Raw genomic sequence first — 26,317 nt, 5'->3', positions numbered from 1 at the left:
ACAAAATGCACTTGTTTATGAAAAGTTGGAAAAAAGCCCACCAACATCTCTTCCTACCCTCTTTTTTTTATAATTCAATGCTTTTGGACCCGATGAACCCATAGGGAAATTCTTTTAAAACACTGGAAGACAGCAATGGGCAGGTTAACAGCACATGGCCCAAAATTAGCAAGATTTAAAACAAAAAAGAATTAAAAGAAAATTACCAGGAAAATAAAAATAAAAGCGTAAACACAGAAGGAAATTATCTAAAAAACTGCTGAAAAACAATCTGAAGAACAATTTTAAATATGACATTATTCTAATTATACTTTTCCTATGTATAATGCTCTAATAATTCTCCCCTCTTTTAAAAAAACTAATATTAAGTTAATTCTATCGTCATATCTAATTTCTTGCAATTTCGTAGAACATTTCTTACCAAGATGGTCAATGCCTTTCCCTTTTTTTTGGAAGAAATCAGCCAATTTTGCTCAAAGGCTCAAAAAAAAAGTTGAACCAGGTTTTAAAGGGTTAAGGATCCACTGAAACCCTGTGTAAGTTTTCTTTTGTTCTATGTTGTATGTAACTTTTGTTGCTGCCCATTTTAGGAGACTCTTTAAAAAAAAGAAAAAGATTTTGAATCTCAAGAGCTTTGTCTGGTTTAAAAAAAGGCTAAATAAATAAAAACTAAAATTTCCTGCAGAATAAAAATGGCGTTGAACAGCATATCTGCATGTACATATTTACAGGTTACAGGAGCTCTGGGGAGAATTCACCGCAGCCCGGACATTCAAAGTGGCACCAGAATCGCAGTTATTCAATCAATATTTATTGCTGAAAATGAAATAACTCGATATGTGTATTAGTTACAATCCCTGCAGGGAAATAACTGACATTCTGCAACAACAGCTACATCTGTTTCTGTGCACAGAGCAGATGCCATTAAAAAACAAAACAAAAATCATCAGGAAGCAGTTTATTAATCACATACAGCCGAGACTGCTCACTGGATGCATAACTGCAGCCGATGCTTGCAGGCTGCTTTAAGCGAGGGCTCGTTTCCCCCTCCCTTCCTCAAGAGTTTAAAGGTGATTCTACGTCTGAATCTCTGAATCTCTACCACATACTGTAAATACAGAGACACAAAGACAACCCACACTGTTTCTGCAGGACAGTGTCATGAACAGTGAGTGTTTTTAATCCTCAGATAGTCTAATAATGTAAACACTCAGTTAACAGATATGTTATGTGCATAGGCTTCTTGATTATGCTGATGGCGCAGGAGCGCGGTGGCGTCCTCGTCTCGCAGAGCCGTTTCCAACAGTTGGCCACAGGCCTCTGGTGCGATGGTGGAACCAAAAAGCCACGTCAAGTCCAGCCGTGACGTCAGAACAACCATAAGGCAATCTGTTATTTCTGTCTGTCACAGCTGCATCCGAAACTTACTGAGGAAACAGTAGTTGACATGATGGACAGAGACATGTCTTCAACAAGCTGCTTACAAAAACAAAATACAATCATTAGCTGGATAAAAAAAAGAAGCAGCCAAACTATTTGGTTGCTCCTAAAGTAGGGATGTCCCGATAAGGTCTGGAGGATTGGTATCGAGTCCGATCAGTGTGTTTTTGAATTGATCAGGATTAGTTATTTGACCCCGCCTGACCCTCTGTTTACGTCCGCAGTCACACAGGCGTCTTAAACGCAGAGCACGATCTGTGGCAGATGTTCAGGTTTTAATGTAACACTGCTACTCAAACAAGTAGAAACTGTTTTTTTCATGTTCAGTTTAAGTTGCTGCACAACTTTAAGTGGAATTTAACTTTTTTCTTTATTCTTTATTTTTTAGTGAACTGGTTTTACTCTAATGGTGAAATAATCACTATTATGATGATTTTTAATTTACTTTTGTGACTGGGAATGTTAAAGTTAAGCTATAACATTACTTTGAAATAAAATTGTGATTATATTACTCATTTATAGTGTTCTGTACATTTATTACAATGCTGCACTAAGTGGATTTGGATTTCTGAAGACACATTTTAATTTGTTTACTTTGTTATTTTGTTGAATAAACAAATGCTGCACTATGTGGAACTGAGAGCAATTTCTAAAGACATATTTTACTTTATTTTGTTGAAAAAAATCCAAAAACAGCAACAAATGCTGCACTATGTGGATTGGAGAGCTATTTCTAAAGACGTATTTTACTTTGTTAGTTTGTTGAATAAAATAATGCTGCGCTAAGTTGATTTGTGGTAAGAGCCATCTAAAATATTTTGTTTACTTTGTTATTTTGTAAAAATAAAATAAAAAAAAACTCAGTTTAGATGCTGAATTTTTGTCTTATATAGCATTGCAGAGCTATTACACAGAAAGCATATACACTGGACTCATTTTAACAACTTTAAAGTACTTGAAGTGTGAATTGTGCAACCATATTATCAGTGTAAACACAAGTATCGGATCAGGACTCTGTATCAACAAATACTCAAATGATTCGGATCGGGGGCGTAAAAACTTGATCGGGACATCCCTATCAAAAAGGTGTTCACACTTGTTCAAATCTTTTAAAAACAATAAAACATCCAATAAAAGGATAAATGCGACAAGTATGGCCGAGTGTAACGTCACAGTCCCTGGATAAAAGTTCGTTCAGTTCCCTTTTGACACATTAACAACCCTGCTGATAACAGTAGTGTACAGGAAGAATAGATTTTTTCTTTTAGGAAGACAAAGTTGCATATCGTTTGAAAACACTCACATATAGCTAAAGTTTCATTTTAGCCACCGTGCCTCTTTTTTTCCATTTGGAAGGGTGATAACATGTTGCATGATAAGTTTTATGGATAGATTTGTTTTACAGCTTTTTTTATGCACATTACATACAGCTGCTCTTGTTTTATGTTGAATAAAATCACAAGGATTCTAAATGAATTGATATAAATACCTCATTTCATAGTATTAGTGTCAAAAAGTAGTCGTATTACTTTCTCTCACCTGCACCGGTTGTGCAGAGAAAAAGATCATCTCCCTTTGTAAATGTTTTTAACAAGAATCTCTATCACAAGAGTAGCTCCCGTCATTGCACTTTAAATAAAGATACTACAACTGTGCAAATCATACAAACACCACTCTTCTCTTCATCTTTGGTCCTGTTGCTCCGCCGTAGGAAATGTACGGATTTACAGCAGGGAGAATTTACTCTTCAGCCTCAGCGTCAGTGAGGTTAAGAGCGACAGCCCACACCAGTCCCTTCTGTCGGGAAGAAGGCCACAAAAGCACTTAAAAGATTTCAAAAATGTTGCATAAAATTAGATAAAAAGAAACATGCAAAAATAATATCCTCTCAAATGCCATAAATCCCAGACAGGAGACCCTCATTCACACGAGCACACACTTGCTTTTGGTGGAGTATCTGCTTCTTAACGGAAGCAGAAAACGGCAGTTCAGAGAGGATATTTTTTTCCATCTGCACAGCTTTCCCATTCACAATGCAGGCGCCCCGGTATGCAGGTCGGGCGTTAGGGGGAGCAGGTTAGCCAGTGCAAGTCTGAGGTGGAGGTGGTGATGGTAGTTGTTGTAGGAGGGATTGAGGTGAGGAAGAGGAGGGCGGGGTCACGCATGTGGCTCCCCCGTGGAGGTAGAGCCGTTGGCTTTGCTCTTGTTCCTACTCTTGCGGTTGAGCATGCGGCTAAGCGTGGCTGTTCGGCTGGCCCGCTCCACTGCGGCCGGAGACTCCAGGTAAACCAGGTCATTGTGCGACTGGCTCATCCCCGGGTCCTTGCGCTGGTGACGCCGCCGGAAGAAGAGCCTGGCACTCTTCTGAAAGAAGCTGCCTGTGGAGGACAGGAAAAGGACAGGAGACATTCAGCGAGACACCCTGGGACAACGACTACGTCAACCACAGAGTGTATTTAAAGTTTGCATTTTTGGCATTTTGATATCTATATAATAATGTAACTGTAGACTGAACAGTAGTAGTAGTAATACCACACTGTAGGCCCAGTGGGAGAAACCCTGGGAAGTGAATATCTCATAATACTCACAGTACTTTATTAATATTGTGCAGCCACACTATGCTTCTATATAGCAACTATATGATCTGCTAATATCAAAGTGATTTTGCACAAAGTTAAAAATGAATCTGAGTCTGCAGGATGATATCTACTCTACTGACAGCTGGCAGCTACTACACATACTAGCGTCAGTATTAGGATACTACAAGTACCTCATGAGACAACTTACTCATCTGGACATAACGTGTGCTTAGCACTGCTTTCCTCTAAGATGACAGTGGTGATAGTTGACAAAAGAAAGGTTGAAACAGACGGAAAGAAAGAGAGAAAAGAACACAAGAACAGATGCATCACAGGGGAGCAACAGATGGCCACACGGAGAACAATTATCAAGTTCTGCCTTTAAAGCAACAGTTTTTAAAAGAGTTAAAGTGTCAATGATTTCAGGGATAATAAAGACCAGTTATGTGGTCGGGGCAGTCCGTGAGTCCTCCGTGACCTCTCACCTCTTCTCTTCTTGCAGCTCGCCTCAGACACACACATGGACAGTGACGAATGGTCCAGCTCCTCTCCGGTTTGGCTCTCCCAGTCCTCTGGAGGTCGGCCTATTCCACTGGGGCCCTCCTGGGGCTCGGACTCATCTGGAGGGCTACTGGCCCCCGTCGCGATCGCCGTGGTCACATCCTGAGTGGAGCTGCCCTCCGACATCGAGGCGTCCATCGCTGCAGCGTAGCCCGCCATCAGAGCCAGCTCATCATCCTGAGACAAGGGCGTCTGGGAAATAAAGCATATTTCCATTTTTAAGATCTAGTAAAGGGAGATTTCCTTTGGTTTAACATTTGCATAATGTTCATGCAAATGTTAAACCAATAATTACTGCGATACTGTGTGCAAATACTCAACTGAGCAATATTCTTAAGTATCCTACATTTTTCTAAACATATGATGCACATATTGTATATATTTCTTTTACTCATTTTACTATGTATTTATTGTGTTATACACTGTCGCATAATGCAAATTTTAAAATATTTCTAAACCTTTACATACTACTTTGTACAATGTAATGTAGCATGGGGCACATATTTCAATTTTTCTTAATTAGATAATTTTACACACTTTATATACTCAGCATGTTATGCATTTATTATTTAAATTTAAATTTTAGATTAGATTTTTTGTGTGAAATGCATTTACATATATGTTTTTTAATATTTCACTTACGCACGTTCTAAAATTTCTATTTCTATTTAATTTTATATCTTTATTTGATTGTTATTTAATACTTTTAATTTCTGCTGCTGTTGCTCTCTCTGCTGGGCATCAGATTGACTGTATGAATCACAATGTCCCTGCGGGGATCAGTAAAGTATTTCTGATTCTGATGCAAATACTTCCTCAGGCATCATGAATGACCAACAGCTCTGAGGACCCGTGTTCACCTGTCCTTTCATGTAATTTCGGCAGGAGGACGGTGTTAGGATGAGGTAACATTACCAAGAATCGGATCTACGAAGGTGAAATAGTAAAAGTGAAACATTTTAATGCAGCAGGGAGGACTTCCTCTGGCGCCTGAGCTCGTCCTTACTTTGGCGATGCCGGAGATGATGATGGTGCTCTTCTTCACCGGGGACTTGAGCTTCTGCTTGGCCGACTGGTGGAGTTGCCTGATGGCGGCCTCGGCCACCGGGTCCGTGCCGTTGAGCATCAGCAGCTCGGTGTCAGAGGAGGACAGGGCCTTGCTGACTGTAGACCCCATCATAGACGCCTGCTCTGATACGCGGCGCTCCGATAGCTTGGGCTTGTTGGCCACCGCTTTTTGGGCGGGATCTGAGGGAGCGATGGAAAACATTCATTGTTTAGTTGTTATAGAGTTAGAAAAAATGACTGCAGTGTCAGCTGTGGCCCACTAAGAGGCGTTTTTCTCAGCAGACTTTTGGACTCATTGGGAAAAGTGCAGCGTTTACTATTAATATTATCAGCGTCCCTGCTCGGTTAAAATGTCCCATAAATCCATTAATGTGTGACAGTTTACCAACACACACAACACCAGCAGCCTGAAGCTGAAGCAGCTAACTGGAAACCAACGAGTATTATTAGTGGTATTATATTATTTTCATCCGAGGTTTTCCTGCTGAGACATATATCATATATCGTGAAAAAGGCCTGACTGATGTCTAGAATGCTGTCATCACACTTACACCAAACTGCGTAACTTATTATCATGTAAATGTAGTATTTACACAATTTTAGAGATTGACACACATCCCACGCATCATCTGTACACTTTGCATTTTGCAAATGCCCATATGATGTCCAAGACCCACAGATGATTGTTTTGTATTTCTCTATTTAACATTTTTGTGTATCTTTTTTTAAATGTATTTTATGATTATCATTATTATTATTTTTACTAGTAGTAGTAGCAGTAGTAGTAGTAGTAGTATTATTAGTATTAATATTAATGTATTATTATTTTATGAGTTCCTTTGTCAGGAAATAAAAAAATTAAAATTAACAATAACACGTTAAAAAAGAAAAAAAGGAAATAAAAAAAAAAATAAAATAAAATAATATATTTTTAACTGTAGGTATAATGATGTTTTAGATCTATATCATACAGAAACCTCGATTGACTATTTATAGTTTGCATTGTTTTGGTTGTAAAGGCATTTACACTGGGATAAGAAGACTCAAACTCGCTGCTCTGTGTGGCCGCGCCGTACCTATGTTGAGAGGCAGAGGTCGACCCGGCTTGCTCTTCACCGCGGTGACGGTGGTGACCACCGTGCCGCAGGGCATGACTGTACGGTCCATCTCCACTCTCTTGTTGGAGGCTGGGGTGGGAGGGTGCCAGGACCTCACCTCACTGGGCTCCAGGTAGGTAAACTGAAGGATGAAATTCCCCCAAAATTAATATTCTAACTTTGTGTAAATGAAAACATCAGATAGATTAAAAGAGCTGAACTACATCTGTTGATATTAAAGGAATAATTCACCCCCACACATGATGATTTGAATATCGATTACTCAGCCTGCGTTACGTTGAATTCATGAAGGAAACTTTGTTTTTCTTGCATGCTTCTACAGTCACAGACAAATCCAGAAATGGAAAAAAAAGATAAATTTAAGTATTAGGAGTTAACAACAGCAAAACTATATCAAAACATGTGTTTACAAACTCTTAAACAACAATATAATTTAAGTCTTATTTATCCACTCGTACGCTCAGTACCTCACGAACAGACGGGTAACTGAACTGAAAGTGAAATTTATCTGTGATCTCTTCAAAACCAGACTCCACGGACAAATCAGTGATTTTACCTGAAACTAAACTAAGGAGCTGCTTGTCTCTCTCGCCTTAATCACTACTTTGTTTCTGTTATGTTGTGACTTTGGGTTCGTTTGGATTGACCAAAGTCACACAATAACACAAACAAACAAACTGACTGAGGCAGTAAACAAGCAGCTCCTTTGTTCAGATAAAAAAACAGTTTTTGTCAATGACATCTGTTCTGCGGAGAGCACAGAAAGTTTCACTTTCAGTTCAGTTTCCCATCAGAGAGCGATCTCTGTCTGGAAAGTACTGAACATAACACTGTTATTATTGCCGTGCCTCTCTCCCCCTCTCTCTTTCTCTTCCCATTTTTGCCATGATTGTATGTCGTACACTGTAAAGCCCTCTGAGGCAAACCATGCTTTGTGATAATAGCCTCTATAAATAAAATTGACTTGACTTGACTTTTTTTTCCAGAGTTTGTAAACGGATGTTTTGATATTGTTTTGCTGTTGTTTAATGTGGTTTGATATGACTTCAGTGCAGCAAGAACTTTCTCCATTTTGGGATTCTTTGTTTACTGTAGGCATTTGAGAAAAAAAAAGTTTTCTTCACAAATGCACCATAATGAAGGGTGAGTGACTGATATACAAATAGTAATTTGGGGAGGGAAGTATTTCTTGGGGGTGAACGTGCGTGACGTCATCTTACATCAGTAGTAAGTGATCCGGTCACTTCGTCTTTGGTCATGAGTGCAAACGTTTGCTGTCCTTTGGGCTGCTTCTTTACAAGATCAAAAGGCACTGACACCTGACCAAGTAACGAATCTGAAAGACAGAAACACACCTGCTTTGGTCTGGTGGTACAAAAACATGAACAAAAAGAACGCATGATGAATAAAACACAAATATTAAAAGTCAGCCAGCGATTTTCTTACTCTCTTGAGGTTGTCCATCATTCATCAACTGAATATTGAGCTCTTTTGATCGTCCATTCAATTCACTGGGCAAAAGAAAGAAAAGGAAGAAAACATTACAGATGTTAATGGATTTCATTTTAAAAATCTGTGCAAAAAAAGTGATTGTTTAAGTCAGGGTTCTCACATATCGTCATGTTTCAAAACTTTTCCATGACTTTTTAAAGGACCTGAAATATTTTTTTCTTAGTATACTTGCCAAGAAAAAAAACATATAACATTCAAACTCTATTCAAACATGATTTGTTCCAGGACCGTGGGTAATTTAAAAATATATTATACATATTACATATAGCATACTTTTTTTTTTATTGAAAACATGGCTTTCAAAAATTTAAGAAAAAATGGAACAAAAAGAAAATCTAAAGAAAATCTATAAAAATTGCCAAAAAATTGGAAGAAAAAAATATCAGCAAAAACAACAAACCAAGAAAAAGAAAGCACACTATCTTTAAGAAAAGAAATCAATAAAAATTGGCAAAAATTAAAAAAAGAACACAAAAAGCTGCAAAATTAAAAAAGAAAAACATGCCGGTTTGGAGGGCACACAGAAAATGAAGAAACTTTTGAGATGAACAAAAACCATTACAAAACGTCAAACGCCTCTGCATATTAGAGCTACATTATGTCATTCGCTACAGAAAATAAATTTCCAGATTTTTCTCAAACTTAAAATCATTTGTACTAGTTTCATGATTTACAAAGGGCTGAAAAATGTGATTTTGAAATTCCTTGAATTTTTGGGGGTTTTCCATGACCTTGGAAACCCTGTTAAGTGCTCTATGGTAAAACTTACAAGATAAAGGGCTGGTCCCAGGCAGGATTGGTTGTGTTCTTCGAAACAGAAGTGTTGAACCTCTGCGGAGGATCGTCTAACTGCAGCACACACAGAGGATTCACGCTGCCTGCAGACACAGCAGAAAACAGTCGGCATCACACGAAAAAGACAAACTGTAATCTAAGATTCAACTGCATATTCATAAGAAAATCTTTTGACAGCTGATCACATAAAATGTGCATCTGCAAGATTCAATTTTGCCTCGGTCACTTCCTCTGATTCACTTTATTGTTCAAAGGGAGGTCAGTGTTCGTTGCAAATGTGATGAATTATTCAAAGGTTAGAGGAGACTCACAGTACTGATTCCTCAGCACATGTGATGAAGATTTTCTCATGGAGCACTCAGACTGAACCGGCCACAAACGAGGCTCCTCCAATACCGTAAAAGCATCGTGTCTTAATGAAAACGACATCAGCAAAACCCTCAAAGACGGAGCAATGAGAGCATCCTCTGCGGCAGCTCTGCCTCTGGCTGCTGGCCCACAGGAAGTCTCACAAGTGAAGCTGAGCTAACCGCCCGCACTTAAAGGACGGGAAATAGATAATGAAGTGTTGATCGCTGTGTCATGTCTCTGCTGTACGACATTAAGTGCTGTGCTGAATACTTAAAGAGGATGTCCACAGTCCTGAAAGCTGTTGAGTCATAGCTAGAGAATGACTCAACACAGACACGACCAAAACAAAGTTGTTGTGGTTGATATGAAGGTCTAAGATCGGACGATATCATCTGAAATGGAGAAGATATTTGGTCTAAAACTGGAGATGGACCCTGTGTCTCTCATACTGGGCCTCCCAAATCGTCGTTTAACATCACAACATAATAAGAGGCTCTACTGTATTCTTACTTATGCGGCGAGAAAGAATATTCTGTTACAATGGATGAATGACAGGGTACCAACCGTCAAAGGCTGGCAAGGAATAGTGTTTGATCTAGTGCCATTAGAATATCTTACATGCATATTACATTTGAGAACAGACCAATTCCATAAAGTTTGGGAACCCTATCTGAAGTATGTAGAGCCTGGTGTCTCTTGTATAATGTTGCAGGGATTTTCTTGAATGCTCATACTGTATTTATTTTTTTTTATCTTTTTTTTTTACTGTAACCCTAATTATATAGATCTGAGCTGCTGGGTGTTGTTGTTGTTGCTGTTGTTGTTCTTTTATTATTTTTTATTTGTTCTGTTTGTCTGCTTGTTTTGTTTTTCATTCCCGTGGACCATATTATGTATCCACTCTTCTCTTGTGAAAATTAAAAATCAATAAAAATATTAAAAAAAAAAAAAAAAAAAAAAAAGATCGGACAATATCAACAGCCTTTTAACTCATCTTGTTTTCATGCTTTTTCTGCTTTGTTCTCGCCCTGATCCGAAGACAATCTCAGTTTTGTGCACGTCTAAGCCAACACACAGATTACCACCTTTGACAGCCAGCTAGCAAACAAATCGCTTCCTTGTTTTCTGGACTACAGTGTGTTGGCAAAATAAACAAGGGCAACTCCCTAAAATAGTTTCACTTGTACTATACGAGAAGAAAATGATCATCTTGATGTTGAGTAGCTATAACAGAGTGTTTGGTGCTTAATGATGCGAGGTTTTAAAATACGTTTTTTAAAATGAGGTTGAATAAATCCCTTTAATACAACACAGAATGACAGATTGGAGTATCATTTAAAAATTTACATACCAGTACCAATATCAGCCCTTAACCCTTCGAAACCTGGATCAACAACACTTTTCTTGAACTGCTTTCAGATGCCTTTCACTAGTATTTAAACCTTTGAACCCTGAGCAAAATGGTTTGCTTTCATTATTAAAAAAGGCAATGAGCAGCTTGGTAAAATTGTAAGATTGTAATTTTAAAATGATTATTTGTTTTAGAAAATCTAGGGAAAATGTCAACAGAACTATACATTTATAATCTGACATTTTAAATTATTTTACATAATTATTGTGGATTTCGGAGCATTTTTTAAAAAATTTTTTTATTTTTCCCCCCCCCCCCATTTTTGTTGCTGTTTTGTTTTCTTTGTGTTGTGTTTTTATGTTGATTTCAGGTAATTTCTCGTACTTTTTCTCGTACTAATTTCGAGAGTATTCTATTATATGAATTAATGAACGGTTAGGTTAAGCACACTCACTGTGCTCTGTGCGATCTGAGAGTGTGGCGCTCTGAATGTTTGTTTCATCTCAGGTTACCGTGACGTACTTGCAGGTAAATATGGCCGATGGAAGGAGTTTATGTGGCTGCTACACAGACGACTCACACAGCTCATTATGTTTTTATCAGATCAGTCTTAAGCCAGTCAAGACTCGCTGTTCCTGTGGTTGATGCTCGATAATGCTGAGCGACACCACGATCAAATCAGAGGGCCACTGTCTTTTTGTGTCAGTGTAGCTGTACGCTTCTGACAGAAGATAAGATTGTAAAAAACCCACATTCAATAAAGAATTGTAAAATGTTTAAACTTTTTTAAAGTGATGACTGTAAACACAAGCTACAGATCGGTCTGAGGCTGGTTAATGAGCTCAGGGGAGACCGGAGACACGGTCTGCAGCTGTTTCATCAGACCTTTGGTAACTCTGAATTTCATAGGAGACAAACGTCAAACCTGCAGCATCCTCTTCCTGGTTCAGTGTCACCCGGATGTTTTTCACCAGCAGCTTCCAGTCGTGGGCGCGGGGGGGCTTTGGGGGTGAAACCACGTTGTTGCTTGCTTCCTGTTGGAGAAACCATAAAAAGATAATGAATCAACTGCTAATTTACTGGCAGCAATAATAAGAATAATCTTTATTTATATAACACTTTTCAATCTAAAGCACAAAGAGCTTGTCACAAAAATGCAAGTTTCATAAATAAACAAATAAAATATAGATGAAAATTAATTAGCCAAGTATTCTTTTCCCAAGCCTTTTCAGGTAAAAGTAGTGTTGTCAAAAAAAATCACTATATTGATACATAGTGAAAAGAAAAGTCACCATTGTCATGTTATAGGCCTTATTATATTTAACTTTTAAAAGAAAAAAACAAAAAAAGTAATTATAGGTCCACAATGTCAATTTTTCCCAATGGAACTGAAAATGGCATTGAATATCTTTATTTTTCTAAGTTTTATATTGAAGTTAGAAATTATAGTATCATGACAACACTGAAGACACCCGAACCTTTCAGTAGTTCAGATTGATCATTAATCTCAGAGGCTACCTGCAGTGTGCTTATTGTAAATAATGAAGTATCAGAATTCAAAAGACATTTTTAGGAGAAAAAAACTCTACTAGCTTGTTTTGGCGTCAAATGTGCAGTCTGTGTGACAACGACAACATAACAATAGTTTGCACAGGAGCAGATTATGTGACTCAACCCTGCTGACAGAGAGTACTCTTGTCCAAAATTTGCATCAGATTTTCATTATGAAAATCGAGAATTTGCATCAGAGGTTGCAGTTTTTAAACACTCAAAATCAGAGCATGTGAATGTATCTAACTTTTCGAACATTTCCTTACTTCTTCAGTCTCACACAGTCAGACCTATTTCCATAGTGCTGTGTCAGCGCGCGAGAAAGTCTCAAAGCACACATTATTATTCTGCTATAGGGGAAAACAAACACTCTGGGTTGTTTGTACGTCTTAAAACCAACAATCATTTTAGGCGGTGCTACGCCCAGAAACGAGCGATGGTGATCTTGCAAAATAGTGTCAGAGGGTAACTTGTTTTGGAGGCACATTTGCACAAGGAGAAGAGTCATTAAAATGGCCCCGCAATAGAAAATACCACAAAAAATAAAATTAAAAAAATGTAAGACGTATGTTAACTACGTGAACAAATTTTAGTGATTAAAGGGATTTGGTTCCCTCGAGGTGAAGCCTGACTACACTTAAGCTCTGTAGGAGCTCACTGGCCTCATTAAAACCACAGATAATTTGCTGTCTGTATGACACGCTTGCAGAAAATGACTTGGATGATATCACAAAATTGATTGTGTGAACTGGAAAGGGGTTGGTGCACTGGTGACGTCAATGTTGCTGGTGCACGCTGCTGACTGGGTAAAAAGACGTGGCAAATAAACTCTGACTGACAGCGTCAGATAGCAGATCAGCATCGGGCACGAGTGTTGTTTTATTTGATCTAGATTTTTACCACAACTCACTGAAAGAGCAAAACAGGCATGCTTTATTGCACCGTGCACAATCTAAATGTTTTAGCATAGAGGTTATTGTTTCCCATATTGAAGGAGGAGAGAGTGCCGGCCTAAATAGTCAAAAAATGACAGGTTTATATCCACAGTCAATATCCGCTGTGACAGACGCCGTCCTCTTAAATGGGCAATTTTTTCCCCCATTTTCTATCTGGGAAGATTCAAAATATTTGGCAGGTAAGAAATTTAAAGAAGAGTCTGTTGTATGGCTCAACATTTGTTAGCATTTACGACATTTATGACACGAAACATGAACGAATCAGGAACTCATGACGTTACATCATGTGATGGTTGGCCGGAGAGCGCATCAGTAAAGCTGTTTGTGAATGCATGTGTCAGTATAATAAACTCTTTATACATTAGTGCAGGCTTTAAATGAGCATGCGGTGACCATGATCACATGCTCGAAATACGAGTCTTTTACAGTTTTTATGGAGACACGGTCACTTAGTAGATTTAAGAGAAGAAGTTGTCATTTTAATTGAATCAAAGTGATGCTTGTCCATATTAACTGCCTTGTGAAACTTGGATATAAAATTATAAATTAAACCGGTAATATGTGTTTTTGGCCACTTGGCTGCAGAGAAAACACACAACATTAGGCTCTTTAGCTGCTAAATGCTGCACTAAGTTCACAAACTAGTCTATAACTGTTACGGTCTGCTGTTTGTACAGTTTTTTGGGCTTCGAGATCTTTTTCACTGAAAACAGCCTGCTGGGGGAAAAAAAAAAAAAAAAAACATTTTAAAAGCAGTGAGAATGAACCAAAACAGTGAAGTTAAGGGACGGACAGCAAAACAATGACCTGAAACTCACGATAAAGCTCTTCAGAGTTTAGGGAGCACAATATCATTGTGACACATATTGTATATATCTTTATTGTTATTCTTGCTTATGTATATCTCAGCTGTTCATTGTTGAAGCATTGCATACATATTTGTATTTTTAAATTTTGAACTAACATACTAGTTTTATGCATTGTATTGCAGCATAAGGAACAGTTTTATATTTTACACACTTTTATAATTTCAATATTTACATATTAGTGCTAATTGTCTATTACTGTTTTTCTTTACATTCATATTTTTACACACTTACATCCTTAGCATATTATATTTATCTTATTTTTTAAGAGATTTACATCGTAGTGCTAATTGTTAACTATTACTGTAGTTCTATTTTTTTGTTTACATTTTTATATATTTCTGCTTGTGCTTTTTTCTACTTGTGATAATTCTCTATGCTGGCATCAAAACGACTGTAACGAACCACAATCTCCCCCCCGGGGTTCAATTAAGTATTTCTGATTCTTTTCATGTTGTCATTTAATACAATTTTATTATTAAAATATATGTCCTGGCATGACAGATCTACACACACACACACACCTCTGCACAGCGTTGTTGTGCAGCAGCTTAAGAAGATGCGATGCATCAGACATGACTCACCTTGACCTCTGAGGCCTGAGCAGGCCTGCAGCTCAGCAGCACAGAGGGACGCGTCGCACATAACAGCTGCCTCAGCTGCTCCTTTATGGCTGCAACGCTGGGAGTGTTGGCATTGACCTGACAGATCAGACAAAAAACACCTATAAAAAGCATACTGACTGTGCAGTATTAAACTAAAATCCTCCCTCGTAGGGCTGATATGGCTTTAAAATAATATCACATTATTTATCAGGCTTTATCACGAAACACTATATATATCTCGATATTTTGATATCTCCTCTAAACTACTGTAAACTGCTAAAATACAAAATTATTAAATAAACTAGTTAAACATAAAGTAGCCGCTGCCATAAAGTCACATAAAATACTGTTAAAATAAAGTTTAATAAAATACTCTTATAATTTTAAATAAAATAAAGTATAAAGATAAATAAAGTACTGTCATAGTAAACTGACTTTGAGTCTATCATAATCTCACTTTATAAAAATGCATTTCTGTTCAGTGTTATGTTTGTAAACTCGTGCAAATGGGAGCTTTGAAGAAAACAGTCAGTGGTTTGAAAATCCTGAAGCTATTTCGTCAGTTCATCCAAATACTTCTATCCATACTTTTGTTTTTTGAATCATGAACAAGATTTTAAAAAACAAAAGTATGGATAGAAGTATTTGGATGAACTGACGAAATAGCTTCAGGATTTTCAAACCACTGACTGTTTTCTTCAAAGCTCCCATTTGCACGAGTTTACAAACATAACACTGAACAGAAATGCATTTTTATAAAGTGAGATTATAATAGACTCAAAGTCAGTTTATTCATTTCCTTTTGTTTCTGTGCACTGAAACATTTCTTCCTATGTTGGTGTGTTTGTTTTGGTGCATCAGCACTTACAGTGTACAGACAGCGGGTATATCTCATTATGTGCAGTCCCAAAATTACCTGGTTAAAAGCTGGCGTCACCTGCAGCTCCCCTGTCTCCAGGTGAGACACTCCCCAGCTCACCCTGACCATGTCTTCAGCTTCCTGCATCTGCAGATCGAGCTGAGGGACACGGAGGACAGAAATTCATGATGACACGCTGATCAGGGATCATACAGTGCTCTTCAGCTTCATTTAGAGTAAATCTACAGCAATATTTAAACACAGATTACATAAAACTGGCATTTAAATATGAGGAGTGAATCTCTGGATATCAACCAACATGTGAAACCCTGATTTTGAGGTTGCTGTTAAAGCTAAAGTGAAGGGAAACTAATCACAGGATTTTTGTGAGGTCTGAATGTTCTGTAAACAACAAACTGTTAAGTTCTTGGTGTTTCAGTTCCTCACTTGAAAATAAAGCAGTCTGTTTTTGTGGTTTATGTTGTTTGATGACTCAAATGTCCAAATATCGAACCATTACATTGTCACCACGGCAGCAGTTTTCACATAACAGACATCACGCATTAATTTGTTGAGAAACTTCATAGTCAATGATGAGCAATGTTAGGCTCATTAAAACTGAAGGCACTTTGTCGTATCTGAATACATTATTCTATAAATGTACTCTCTAAACGACAATATCAAAACTCTCACACAACTCACACAGTACAATGCAAGTCTCATTTATCCAGTCGTACGCTCAGTGCTTCCCAAACACAGATATTTTTGCTATAAAACATTTGCATTGGAGTCTGACTTTGAAAAGAGCTTTAAATGTTAATCTTTTTAGCAAAAAATGCATGTGTATGTCAATATGTCTGTCGTTTTCTGTTGAGGAATGTGTAAAAACAACATTTCTTTACAAATTCAAGGTAACCCGGTATGACTAACGGATTTAAAAATGGTCCTTTTAGAAGAAGAATATGCCTTTAGTGGGTAAATTATTCCTTTAAGCAGTGAAGGTCAGTATGCATCAATGCATAGCTTATCAAAGAGAGGGTAAAAAATAAGCAGAGAGAATAGAAAGAGGCCAAAACAGACTGGGCCATCCTGTCCCAGCATGCCTGGATTCCAGTGAAGACTGAACAGCCGCCTCTGTGATGCCGAACAAAGGCCTCATCAGACAGCAATGAGGACGCTCAGATGGATCCAGAAGAACAATATCACACGCTGCATTGATAACACAGACAGCATTAACTGAAGGCTATAGCATAATAAAAAAACTCCATCCACGTGAACCGAAGAACAGGAATTATTTGCTTGTTAACCCTTTGAGCAACGGCTTCTTTACTGCTTTCAGACACCTTCCATAAGCATTTTAAACCTTTGAACCCTGAGCAAATAGTTTGAATTTTTTTCAAAAATATAGGAAAATAGGCAATGAGCAACATGGCAAGAAATGTTTCACAAATTGCAAGAAATAGGTAGGTTTAGAAAAAAAAAAAAAGTTTGGGAAAAATGTCCAAAGAACCATATATCCATGATAATCATAATTATATATTGTATTTTTTTTTTTTTTACAGAAATTTAACACAATTAATTGTGAAGCATATTTTTCAGATCTAGCTTTTTTTTTTAAATGTTTATTTCCCCATGTGAAAAAAGAAGAAGAAAGAAGCTAGGGAAAAACTACTTTTCTAATTATCAAAATTACATACTTAAAATAATTATTATGATTCTTCAGTACATTTTCTAAAACCTGTTTGTCTTCTTTTTTAAACTTGTTATTTTTCTTTTTTTGTTTGTTTTGTTTTAACTAATGGAAGGTAGAAGGTAGATTTATTGGTCAATTAAAAAAAGAAATTACACTTATCCTTGATCCTGCTACATCTTATAAGGCCATTTTCTTGTACTTTTTAAAAAAAATTAGTTTCTTGCAAATTTTAGGGTATTTTCTTCTTTTGTTCCCACGTTTTTGAAAGAAATCGAGCCAAACTGCTCAGGTTTCAAAGAGTTAAATACGTTACAGTGCACCTGACTAACTATGACAAGAGAGAGGAGCCTGTTGTTAAGTCAAACAACAGATATGTAAATGTGGTGTTACAGCACAGGGAGGACGTATGTCACATGCAACAGGCCATGTGGTGCAGCAGTGTTAAAAGAAACACTCAGCAGCAGCACACTGCTGGCTGTATCACTGTGTCCATGCAGTGGAAATGCGTGGGGCTTCTGGTCGACATATCCCAGCACTCCCAACACGACGCGCCCTGACCATTCTAGCAGTCAAAAGCTAACAAACGCTCCAGTGGACGGACGGAGACTTTTGAAAAGGCTCTCTGACTTTTCCAGACTGAGCCGAAACAATCAGAGTGAAAAGGAGAAAAGAGGCTTCCTTTCTGTTCCTGCCACAACAACTGATCCACAACCAAAACAAAGCCGGCCCCGAGTCTAATCCTGACTTCAGCTCTCAGGTTGTATTTATGGCACAATGAGTTCAGGAGAGGTGAGCACCTTATTGGATTAAAAATAGCCCTAATACAATTGGGTTAGCTTGCAGAGCCACTTGCATTCATACTTTGGTGAGGATTCAACACTGAAAGTAAGAACAGGGTCAAAGTTTACCACGGCTTAAAGGGATAGTTCTGGGAGTTTTTTTTGTGCGGGGTTGTTTGAGGTACTTATACAGAGCTGGTATATTTCATGCAGTAGATGTCAGTCAGCACGCCTCCAGTTTGGAGAAGCATGCTGGAGTACGACAGCGGCTAAGCCATTCACTGCTTTTGATAGGTGTCAGCGACAAAATGTATTTTAAACACATAAAAGGAGTCTCAATTTTAAAAAAGAGAGATCAATATCAGTTTAAGTGTATGCTCTATTGAGAGTACTTTCACTTCTTCATTGACCCTTTGAAACCCGAGCAAACTGGCTTGGGTTTCTTTCAAAAACACAGGAAGAGGGTGACGAGCAACTTTACGAAAATTTCCAAATTATGATCAAGAAACAAACAAAAAAATTAAAAAATAGTTATAACTTACAAGAAAATAACCTGAAAATCAGCAAAAAAGTAAATAAACAAAAACAAGAAAATTACTTCAAGAGAGTGCTAAAATATTTTTTTCTTCTACGTAACATAATCTTCAATACATCATCAAGATAATGAAACATTTTACCTCTTTTTTTGATAATATCTAATTGTGTATATATATACACTTTACACACTTAACACATTTAGCACATTATCCATCCTATTTAAAAATTCACATATTAGTGCTGATTGTCTATTCCTGTATTTTCTTTTTTTTATATTTTTACGCACTTACATGCTCAGAATATTATGCATACTTTTATGTTTTTAAAAAACTGCATACTAGTGCTAATTGTTTACTATTACAGCATTGCTATTTTTATTTTTATTTTTTTATATACTTGTGCCAATTCTCTATGCTGGCATCAGAGTGACTGTAACAAAACACAATTTCCCCCGGGGATCAACAAAGTATTTCTGATTCTGTCTACGGATAAGCACACCGTAGAACGGCACTACCCTTTTCATATCCTAACACATCACCTTTGGCTCACTTCATTTTTGCCTGAAACGGAAACACTGTGAGTCAGTCATGGGAGTGTTTGACAGATAACTTAGCCCACTCAGATTTGGGCATGATAAATAAAATAAATCGCTGCAGATTTCCAGGTAAGAATACGGCAGCTGTTAGTCATTTGTATCATGACTTCAGAGTTGCATCACTCCTGTATAGATTCCTGATAAATGTGATGTAGACAAAGTGGGCCAGCATTACTGGAAACGGGCTCGTCAGTTATTTTAATGAGGTCTTCTGGACATTTGCCAAACACAGAAAGATGCTCGAACCAATTAATCCAAGATTCCTGCCAGCAGTGAGCCAATACTGGGCAGCACATCATGTTCAATAAAATCTCCCATTAGACAAAACCACAATAACTTCCAAAGAATGAAACTCTGTTTTCAGACGTCTCTGTGTTAGAGGGATATTCACAAAAAGAAGAAAAACAAATGTTCACTTTCATGAAACTCGTGACTTTAATAGATGCCTTAAGGCCGACTAAAGAGCGTTTACCTGCAGCTCCAGTGGAGATATACACACTGTGTATTTACAAGGATCTGCTGTGGCCGTGGCTGTCGATGCTGCGCTGACAGAGAACTGGAGCTTCTCCCCAACAACACTGCAGCAGGCGGCCTGTTGGGAAGACAAAGTGAGGCATTAGTGTAATGTAAATATACTGCTGGAGCTCAAACTGTGACAGCATTTGCCAGTCCCTCCAGGATTTTACAGGCTTTTTTTTGTGATTGTTTCTGCCTAAAATGCCTGATTTTATGACAGCTTTTCTAAAAAGTTGCGGGGCGAGTTGTGATATATATATATATATATTTTAAAGATTATTATTTTTTGCCTTTATTGCTTTTAATCGATAGGACAGTGTGAGCGTAAAAGAGGTAGAGAGAGAGGGGGAGACATGCAGCAAAGGGCCGAGGCCGGACTTGAACCCACGGCCGCTGCGGCGAGGACGCAGCCTCTGCACATGGGGCGCCGCTCTATCCACTGAGCCACCAGGCGCCCTGAGTTGTGATATTTTTTAGACTTTTTTTTTTTTTGCAATGAGGATGGCAAGAGCAAGTGAAAATTGCAAAAAAAAGTTGCAATTTATTTTTTGTAATAACTCAAAAAATTGAGGGCAGCCTATTCAAGAATATGGCAATAAATGACAAACCTTATGTTCTTTTCAGTATCCCATGACAAATAAAAATATCCAAAAAAAAAGCCACTGAACCAGTTAAAAAGATAAAGCACATAGAACCTCACTAATTAAACGAATCATCTCAGCAACTTCATCTGAACATGCTCATAAAACAGATAAGTTTTTCTTGACTAAAGACGTTCATGAAAATGTGAAACCTTGGATTGGTTGTTGCAGTAACTGGACAAATTTGCAAAACCACGCAGAATTCACAGGGAGTGGTTAATTTTGTGTGATTTGTTACAATCCCAACATCGTGAAATCCTAGAGTGACTGGTTTGTATGCCATTCACATGTACTATGAAATATAAAGGCAACTCAAATTGCAAGGGGAACTAAAATTTGTAATCAGCTTTAAGGAGCTGCATGTCTATCCATGAGCAGTGTTTGGGACTTTTAAAATATATAATTATTCCACCACAGATTACTGAATACATGCCCTAAAATTTAATTACTGCTGTATTTCATTAGATTGCTCAAACTAAGTAACATATTTGAAATACTTACAATTAGTTTTGGAAAACTCATTTGAGTCTTATATTTCCAGGCTGTGCATCTCCTCTGTCATAATCACGTGGCAGGTGCACTGCACAAACCTGTTTTTAAACGTATTTAAGGGAAATGCATGCCTCATATGAATTGCACACAGTGTCCTGACAGCAAGTGAGCGTCACTCTGTGTACACTGAATCTGTTAAATGTGCATCTCTGTTGTCACATCATGTAAACAAACCACGTAGGCTTCCCATCAGCAGTGCGCTTGACTGAAGACATACCCAAATAACGAAGTATTTCACTGCTGGAAACATGGCTATTTAATAAAACTAGGATAGGTGCAGTAGAAAGATGCATATACTTTAGAAATTTGTGCTACATGACGCGAAAGAAACATAGAAAAGGACCTTTTTCGCTCAAGAGGTAGAAAACCTACAACTGTGTGAGCTGAACTTTTTTTGGGCACTGTATTATAATATATTCCTGTTGCTCGCTTTGAACGCACCGCAGTGGAGGAGGACTTATTGATTCATGACAAATTAATATACACATCCCCCCCTCAAAAAAGTTTCTGCTGAGGTAAATGACCATCGCTTACAAGCTGTAACAAATGTTACTGTCTGTTGGCTATACTTCTGTATTTTTGAGTGCATATCACGACATAAAACGTGTATTTTCTGCTTTAAAAAGTATCATTACAAGCGTGGGAGGATAACAAGTAGGTTACACACTCACCTTTTAAATGGTTATGTCTCCTGTCTGATCTCAAGCGCAAAGCTGATAGCTACGTGGTTTGCTTACATGAAGTAACAGAGGTGCATATTTAATGGCTTCAGTGTGGACACAGTACTCTGGTGTTACGTGATGCTACGTGATAGTTAGATGGTAGTTTTCTGTTGGCACACTGTGTCATTATGTTCCACTGAGGATTGAACGCTGAGTCAAGTGGGACATCTGATAAAGTTTGGTAAATCAGTCCAGTCTGGTTTTTGGGCTTAATATCAAATCAGTTACAAAATTTTCACACCAGCCCAACCCTAGGCATGAGTGAAAGAAAGTGGGAGGATTTGTTGATAATACCTTTGTGCGTGTGTAGAGTCTTACGCAAAAAACACACAGCACAATCAGACTGCAATAAAACCAGTATGATGTGCTGACAACACTGACTTTTGCTAAAACTGATGCAAAAGCAAAACATCTGCCTTAGATAAAGTCCAAAATGAAATGTGTGGAACATCTGTGCCAGCTTCCAAAGGCATTATCAGCAGATTCAATCATTTTTGAGAACAATAAATCACTTTCACTGCAATGGAATGCATCTGCAACAGAGAAAATTATCACACAATGGTACGGTGTCCTCTCTCTCGAAGCACATTTAATCATTCATTCTGACTTCAGTGGAAGATGTTTGGGTATCGGATCACTGTGAGGGGGAAACCTAAGCATAAACAAAGGTGCCGGTGCATTCCTGTCCGCCTGCTCCTCCTCAGAGCTGAGCTTGACAGCTATGTAAGCTTCTTAGAGCACACGCACACACATACACAGCGTGTGGGTAAAAATAAGCCTCTGTTCATTAAACCTCTCTGCGCTCAACAACAGAGCACCTGGTATTTTGCCCCATATCATGATGATCACAAAGAAAGGGCTGAGTTTGCATTGGGAGTACCGCAAAGCCAACCTGGCCGGCAACACAGCAAGCAATTTGTCCCTGTCTGACCTCTCTGGTGGCAGTTTGTTTTACACAGCAGGTTGGCACATTATCTGAATTACTGATAAAAGAAGTATCATCAAAGTGGTTCATGGGCTTTTTCGAGCAGACGTATTCATTCGTAGCATCTTTTGATTTCTGTAATGAGCATGGGGACACATGAAAAAGTGCTAAGCTGATTAATTTGGCACATCTAAATTAATGGGGGAAATGTCTGCACCGAAGCTGGCAAATTGATGAGTCAGTGCTTGTCTCCTGCAGGCTAAACTCCTGCAGAATAGCTCTCTCGCTGAATTAGAAGGGAGAATATTTGTTTTTGTCAGTAAAATACATAAGCAATAACAAATCTGTAAGTGTCTGCTGCTGTAACACAGATGAATGTGGAAGCTGTCGTGAAAAGCAATTATTTTTCAGTGGTTGGCAGGAGGACACGACACCGACAGGCACTCTATAACAGTGTAATTGATCCGGATATCTTACAGAAAAAGCCTTTCTGTACTAAAATACTTTATGGTCAGTGTACCTTGTTTCCAGCAGACTTCTGAAAGCTGGACACTTGGCTGAGCATGAGCTCCGATGCCTCAACATCATCGTCTTCAAATGTCAACAGAACCGGACTCTGGTGAGGAAGAGGACGGAAACGTTAAAACATCAGCCTATTACACAACTCACAGAGCAGTGACTTGATAATACTTTGGAAAAAGGGGCGTGCGATGCGGATGGTTCAGGAGTGTTGCAAGAAGATGCGCATTTTACACTGCTAAGAAATGAAACCTAAAGATGTCAACTATCAAAAATTGTCTGTGGATGGAGTGAGATTTAATTAAAGTGGCTGGGTCTTCATATGCTGTCTATATGAGCTCACAGTTCAGGGATACTCAACTTGCTTTGCTTTGGCGAAGGGGCACTTTTGCAACATGACAGGAGGATTTTAGAATGTTTCTCGGATTTTAGGATATCTTTAGAATTCTAGAACATTTGGAGGATTTAGGGACACTTCAAGGATTTAACGACGTTTCTAGGATTTTAGGCATTTTTAAGATTTTAGAACATGCTTGGGCGTTTAGGGCATTACTAGGATTTTAGGACATTTCTAGGATTTTAGTACATTAAGGGCTTAGCTAGGACCTCTAGGGGTGCGGGAGATCCTCCACTGGCACTTTTTCTGATAAACATGCTCTATTTTGATGCTGTTTAGTGCACTTTGGCACTGGCTCACCTTATTTTTTTGTGAATTAGAAAATGGTTGGGGGGCCAGATTTGGCCGGCAGGCTGTAAGTTGAGCATCACTGTTATAAATGATCGGGGTGGAAATCCTCAGAGACTCCATGATACAATATTGTCACAATACTTAAGTCCTGATACAATATTATTGCGATTTTAAACATTTTACGCTATGCTAAGTAATGCTCTAAATTATATTGCGACATAACACCTTTCTTATTCAAATCATGCCCCCAAAGATAATTTTGTCAAGAAAGAAAATGTATTATTAGAATTATATAAATATTGATTTAACTTAGCCTTTTTATTGCAGCAAAATGTAGCTAGTGGACTGAAAAAAGCAAATGATCATATCATTCTGGTAGGCAACCATTTTTAAAAAATTTTTTTTAACCCTTTGAAACCTGAGAAGATTGGTTTGATTTATTTTAAAAACACTGGGAGATGGCAACAAGCAACACAAGACATGGCCCAAAATGTTTGAAAAAAAAGAAGTAAAAACCTCACAAGAAAATTGCCTGAAAATTAGTGTAAAATAACAACAAGAAAATGACCTTAAAAGTGCTGAAACTGACAACATGTATATATGTATTTAATATGATTATTACATTTTTTTCTGAAACAAAATTGTAAAGAATTATAAAGAAAAATATGATCATTATAAACACAGTTTTCTGGACAATTTCCTTGTTTTTTTGGATAATTTTCCAATAATCCTACCCTCTTTTTTAAAACTATAAAGTAATTTTCTTGTTACCTTTTTCTAATGTCTTGCAATTTGTGGGGCATTTCTTTCCGAGTTGATCATTGCCTTTTTCCCCATGTTTCTGGAGGAAATCAAAGCAATTTGCTCATGTTTCAAAGAGTCTGAACACAGCACAAGAATACTGATGTTATTCCAGGCTTCAGAGGGTTAATACTAATAATTTATATAAGAAAACTGATACTTGGCAATACAGTATTGTCACACAAGACAGTATCCTGATATTTTGCTGTATCGGTTTGACCCCCACAGCTAATACAGGACTTTCTCCAGGTCATTTCACTTTATACAATACACTTTTTTACAATCTGCTGTCTTTATTGGAGTCACCTGCCCGCCACAGAGTACAGTGGTGCGTCTGTGGTCATGAGACTTACCCCACGCCTCCTGGACTGCTCATTCAGAGCCCTGCACCAAGCTCCTCTCCACTGACTTTTCCAGCTTTTCAGTGACAGCGCCCATCCCAGCAGAGCCGCGGCTTCCTCCTTCGCCGCATTGTCCTCTGCTTCTGCTGCTGATGTCTGCTTATTTCCTACAGCGGCTCGTTGTTGGAAATACTGCACGAAATACAGTATCACGGTGACCAGAGATGCCAAGAAAAGCGTGACCATGCACAGCCACTGCGGATCCTCCAAACCGAAATATGAACTTTCAAAGTCGGACATTCTTTGAAAGAAAAAAAAAACCCAAAACAATCACGCCTCCTCTGAGAAATATCCCGGCAACCTCATAATATTTGATCAAGGAACGGCGAAATCAATGAAAGCAATCTCCCGCAGCTGATAACAACACTGGTGTCAACCCCCAAAACAAATGAGCCGTGTTGCAGAGCTCCATTGCGGCTTTTAAACGGCATATGGACGTCCCAAACTACGCGTGCTGGTTATGAAGAGCTAGAACATCGTTACAGAGCTGAAGATGGTCAAATAAACCTGCAGGAAAAACTCCTCTCATTGGTTGTTAGCTTCGTTAGCTAATCTTCGCTTCGCTTAACTAGCTGTTCTTCATTAGCCACGGAGCCGCCAAAGTTTCCCGAAGAAAAGAGAGGAATTATTTCCAAAGTCTGCGGTGGAGCTCCACCACACGATGTCCAAATACTGAACAAGAGTCCCGGGACAACATCCTGAAACAGAGGAGAGCGGTTGCTGCCGCTGGAGTTGCTGGTTTGCGGCTCAGTCTGACTGGACAAACTTGTCGTTTCCAAACGGATATGTGGCACAAACTGTAACTCCCAGAGTGCACCGCGACAGCCAGCGAGAGTTTTTTTTCCACAAACTTTATTGAACACAAACTCAATTACAAATATACACGCTGACAAAACAACAAACAAATAACAAATAAATACAAAAAATATATGTATGTATATACATCACGTCTTTTGTCATATATATACAGTTAAGTGCAAAAAACAACCCCCCAACCCAATAAAACAGCTATTTTTATCCCTCAAAAAACATGCACTGTATTATTTTTGGGTGTCATTCTAAGCTTTTGCCTTGAAATTGGTCATTTTTACCTGATGACATCAGGTAAAAAAAAAAACTGGGTGCAGTGTCACAGTCAATGTTGCTGAAAATAACTGACATATCTCAGGCTGTGATAAAGATAATTTTTTTTTTTTAATCTAAAAATATGGTGGCATCATGACAAATACCTTAGATTTAAAGGATTACAATTCTGAAAATTAATGATTTTTTGATATTTATGAATACAACTTATGTTTGTTGAAAATATTAAATATAATAAAATAAAAATGAATAA

General features: G+C 38.0%; 1 protein-coding gene across 1 annotated transcript; it reads right to left on the bottom strand.

Annotated features, from left to right (window-relative positions):
* Window positions 1-795: 795 nt before the first annotated feature.
* Window positions 796-25,756, bottom strand: LOC121952563 (C2 domain-containing protein 2). Its single transcript, XM_042499327.1, has 13 exons — window positions 24,934-25,756; window positions 23,093-23,188; window positions 19,689-19,808; window positions 15,670-15,771; window positions 14,733-14,849; window positions 11,701-11,809; window positions 9,048-9,156; window positions 8,213-8,277; window positions 7,987-8,102; window positions 6,725-6,887; window positions 5,587-5,828; window positions 4,505-4,772; window positions 796-3,818 (listed from the first exon to the last, which is right to left on the bottom strand). The coding sequence occupies exons 1-13, from the start codon at window positions 25,219-25,221 to the stop codon at window positions 3,598-3,600; spliced, it is 2,016 nt and encodes a 671-aa protein (XP_042355261.1). The 5' UTR covers window positions 25,222-25,756; the 3' UTR covers window positions 796-3,597.
* Window positions 25,757-26,317: the final 561 nt, after the last annotated feature.

Source organism: Plectropomus leopardus, chromosome 13 (assembly GCF_008729295.1).
Source record: "Plectropomus leopardus isolate mb chromosome 13, YSFRI_Pleo_2.0, whole genome shotgun sequence".
NCBI classification, from domain to species: domain Eukaryota; kingdom Metazoa; phylum Chordata; class Actinopteri; order Perciformes; family Serranidae; genus Plectropomus; species Plectropomus leopardus.
This window is presented reverse-complemented; position numbering and strand designations above follow the sequence as displayed.

Coding starts and splice junctions, on each gene's coding strand:
- LOC121952563 (XM_042499327.1), bottom strand. CDS start 25,221: ATGTCCGACTTTGAAAGTTCATATTTCGGTTTGGAGGATCCGCAGTGG. Junction 23,189..24,933: donor AGCAGTCCAGGAGGCGTGGG/GTAAGTCTCATG, acceptor CTTCCTCACCAG/AGTCCGGTTCTGTTGACATT. Junction 8,103..8,212: donor TGATGGACAACCTCAAGAGA/GTAAGAAAATCG, acceptor TCTGTCTTTCAG/ATTCGTTACTTGGTCAGGTG.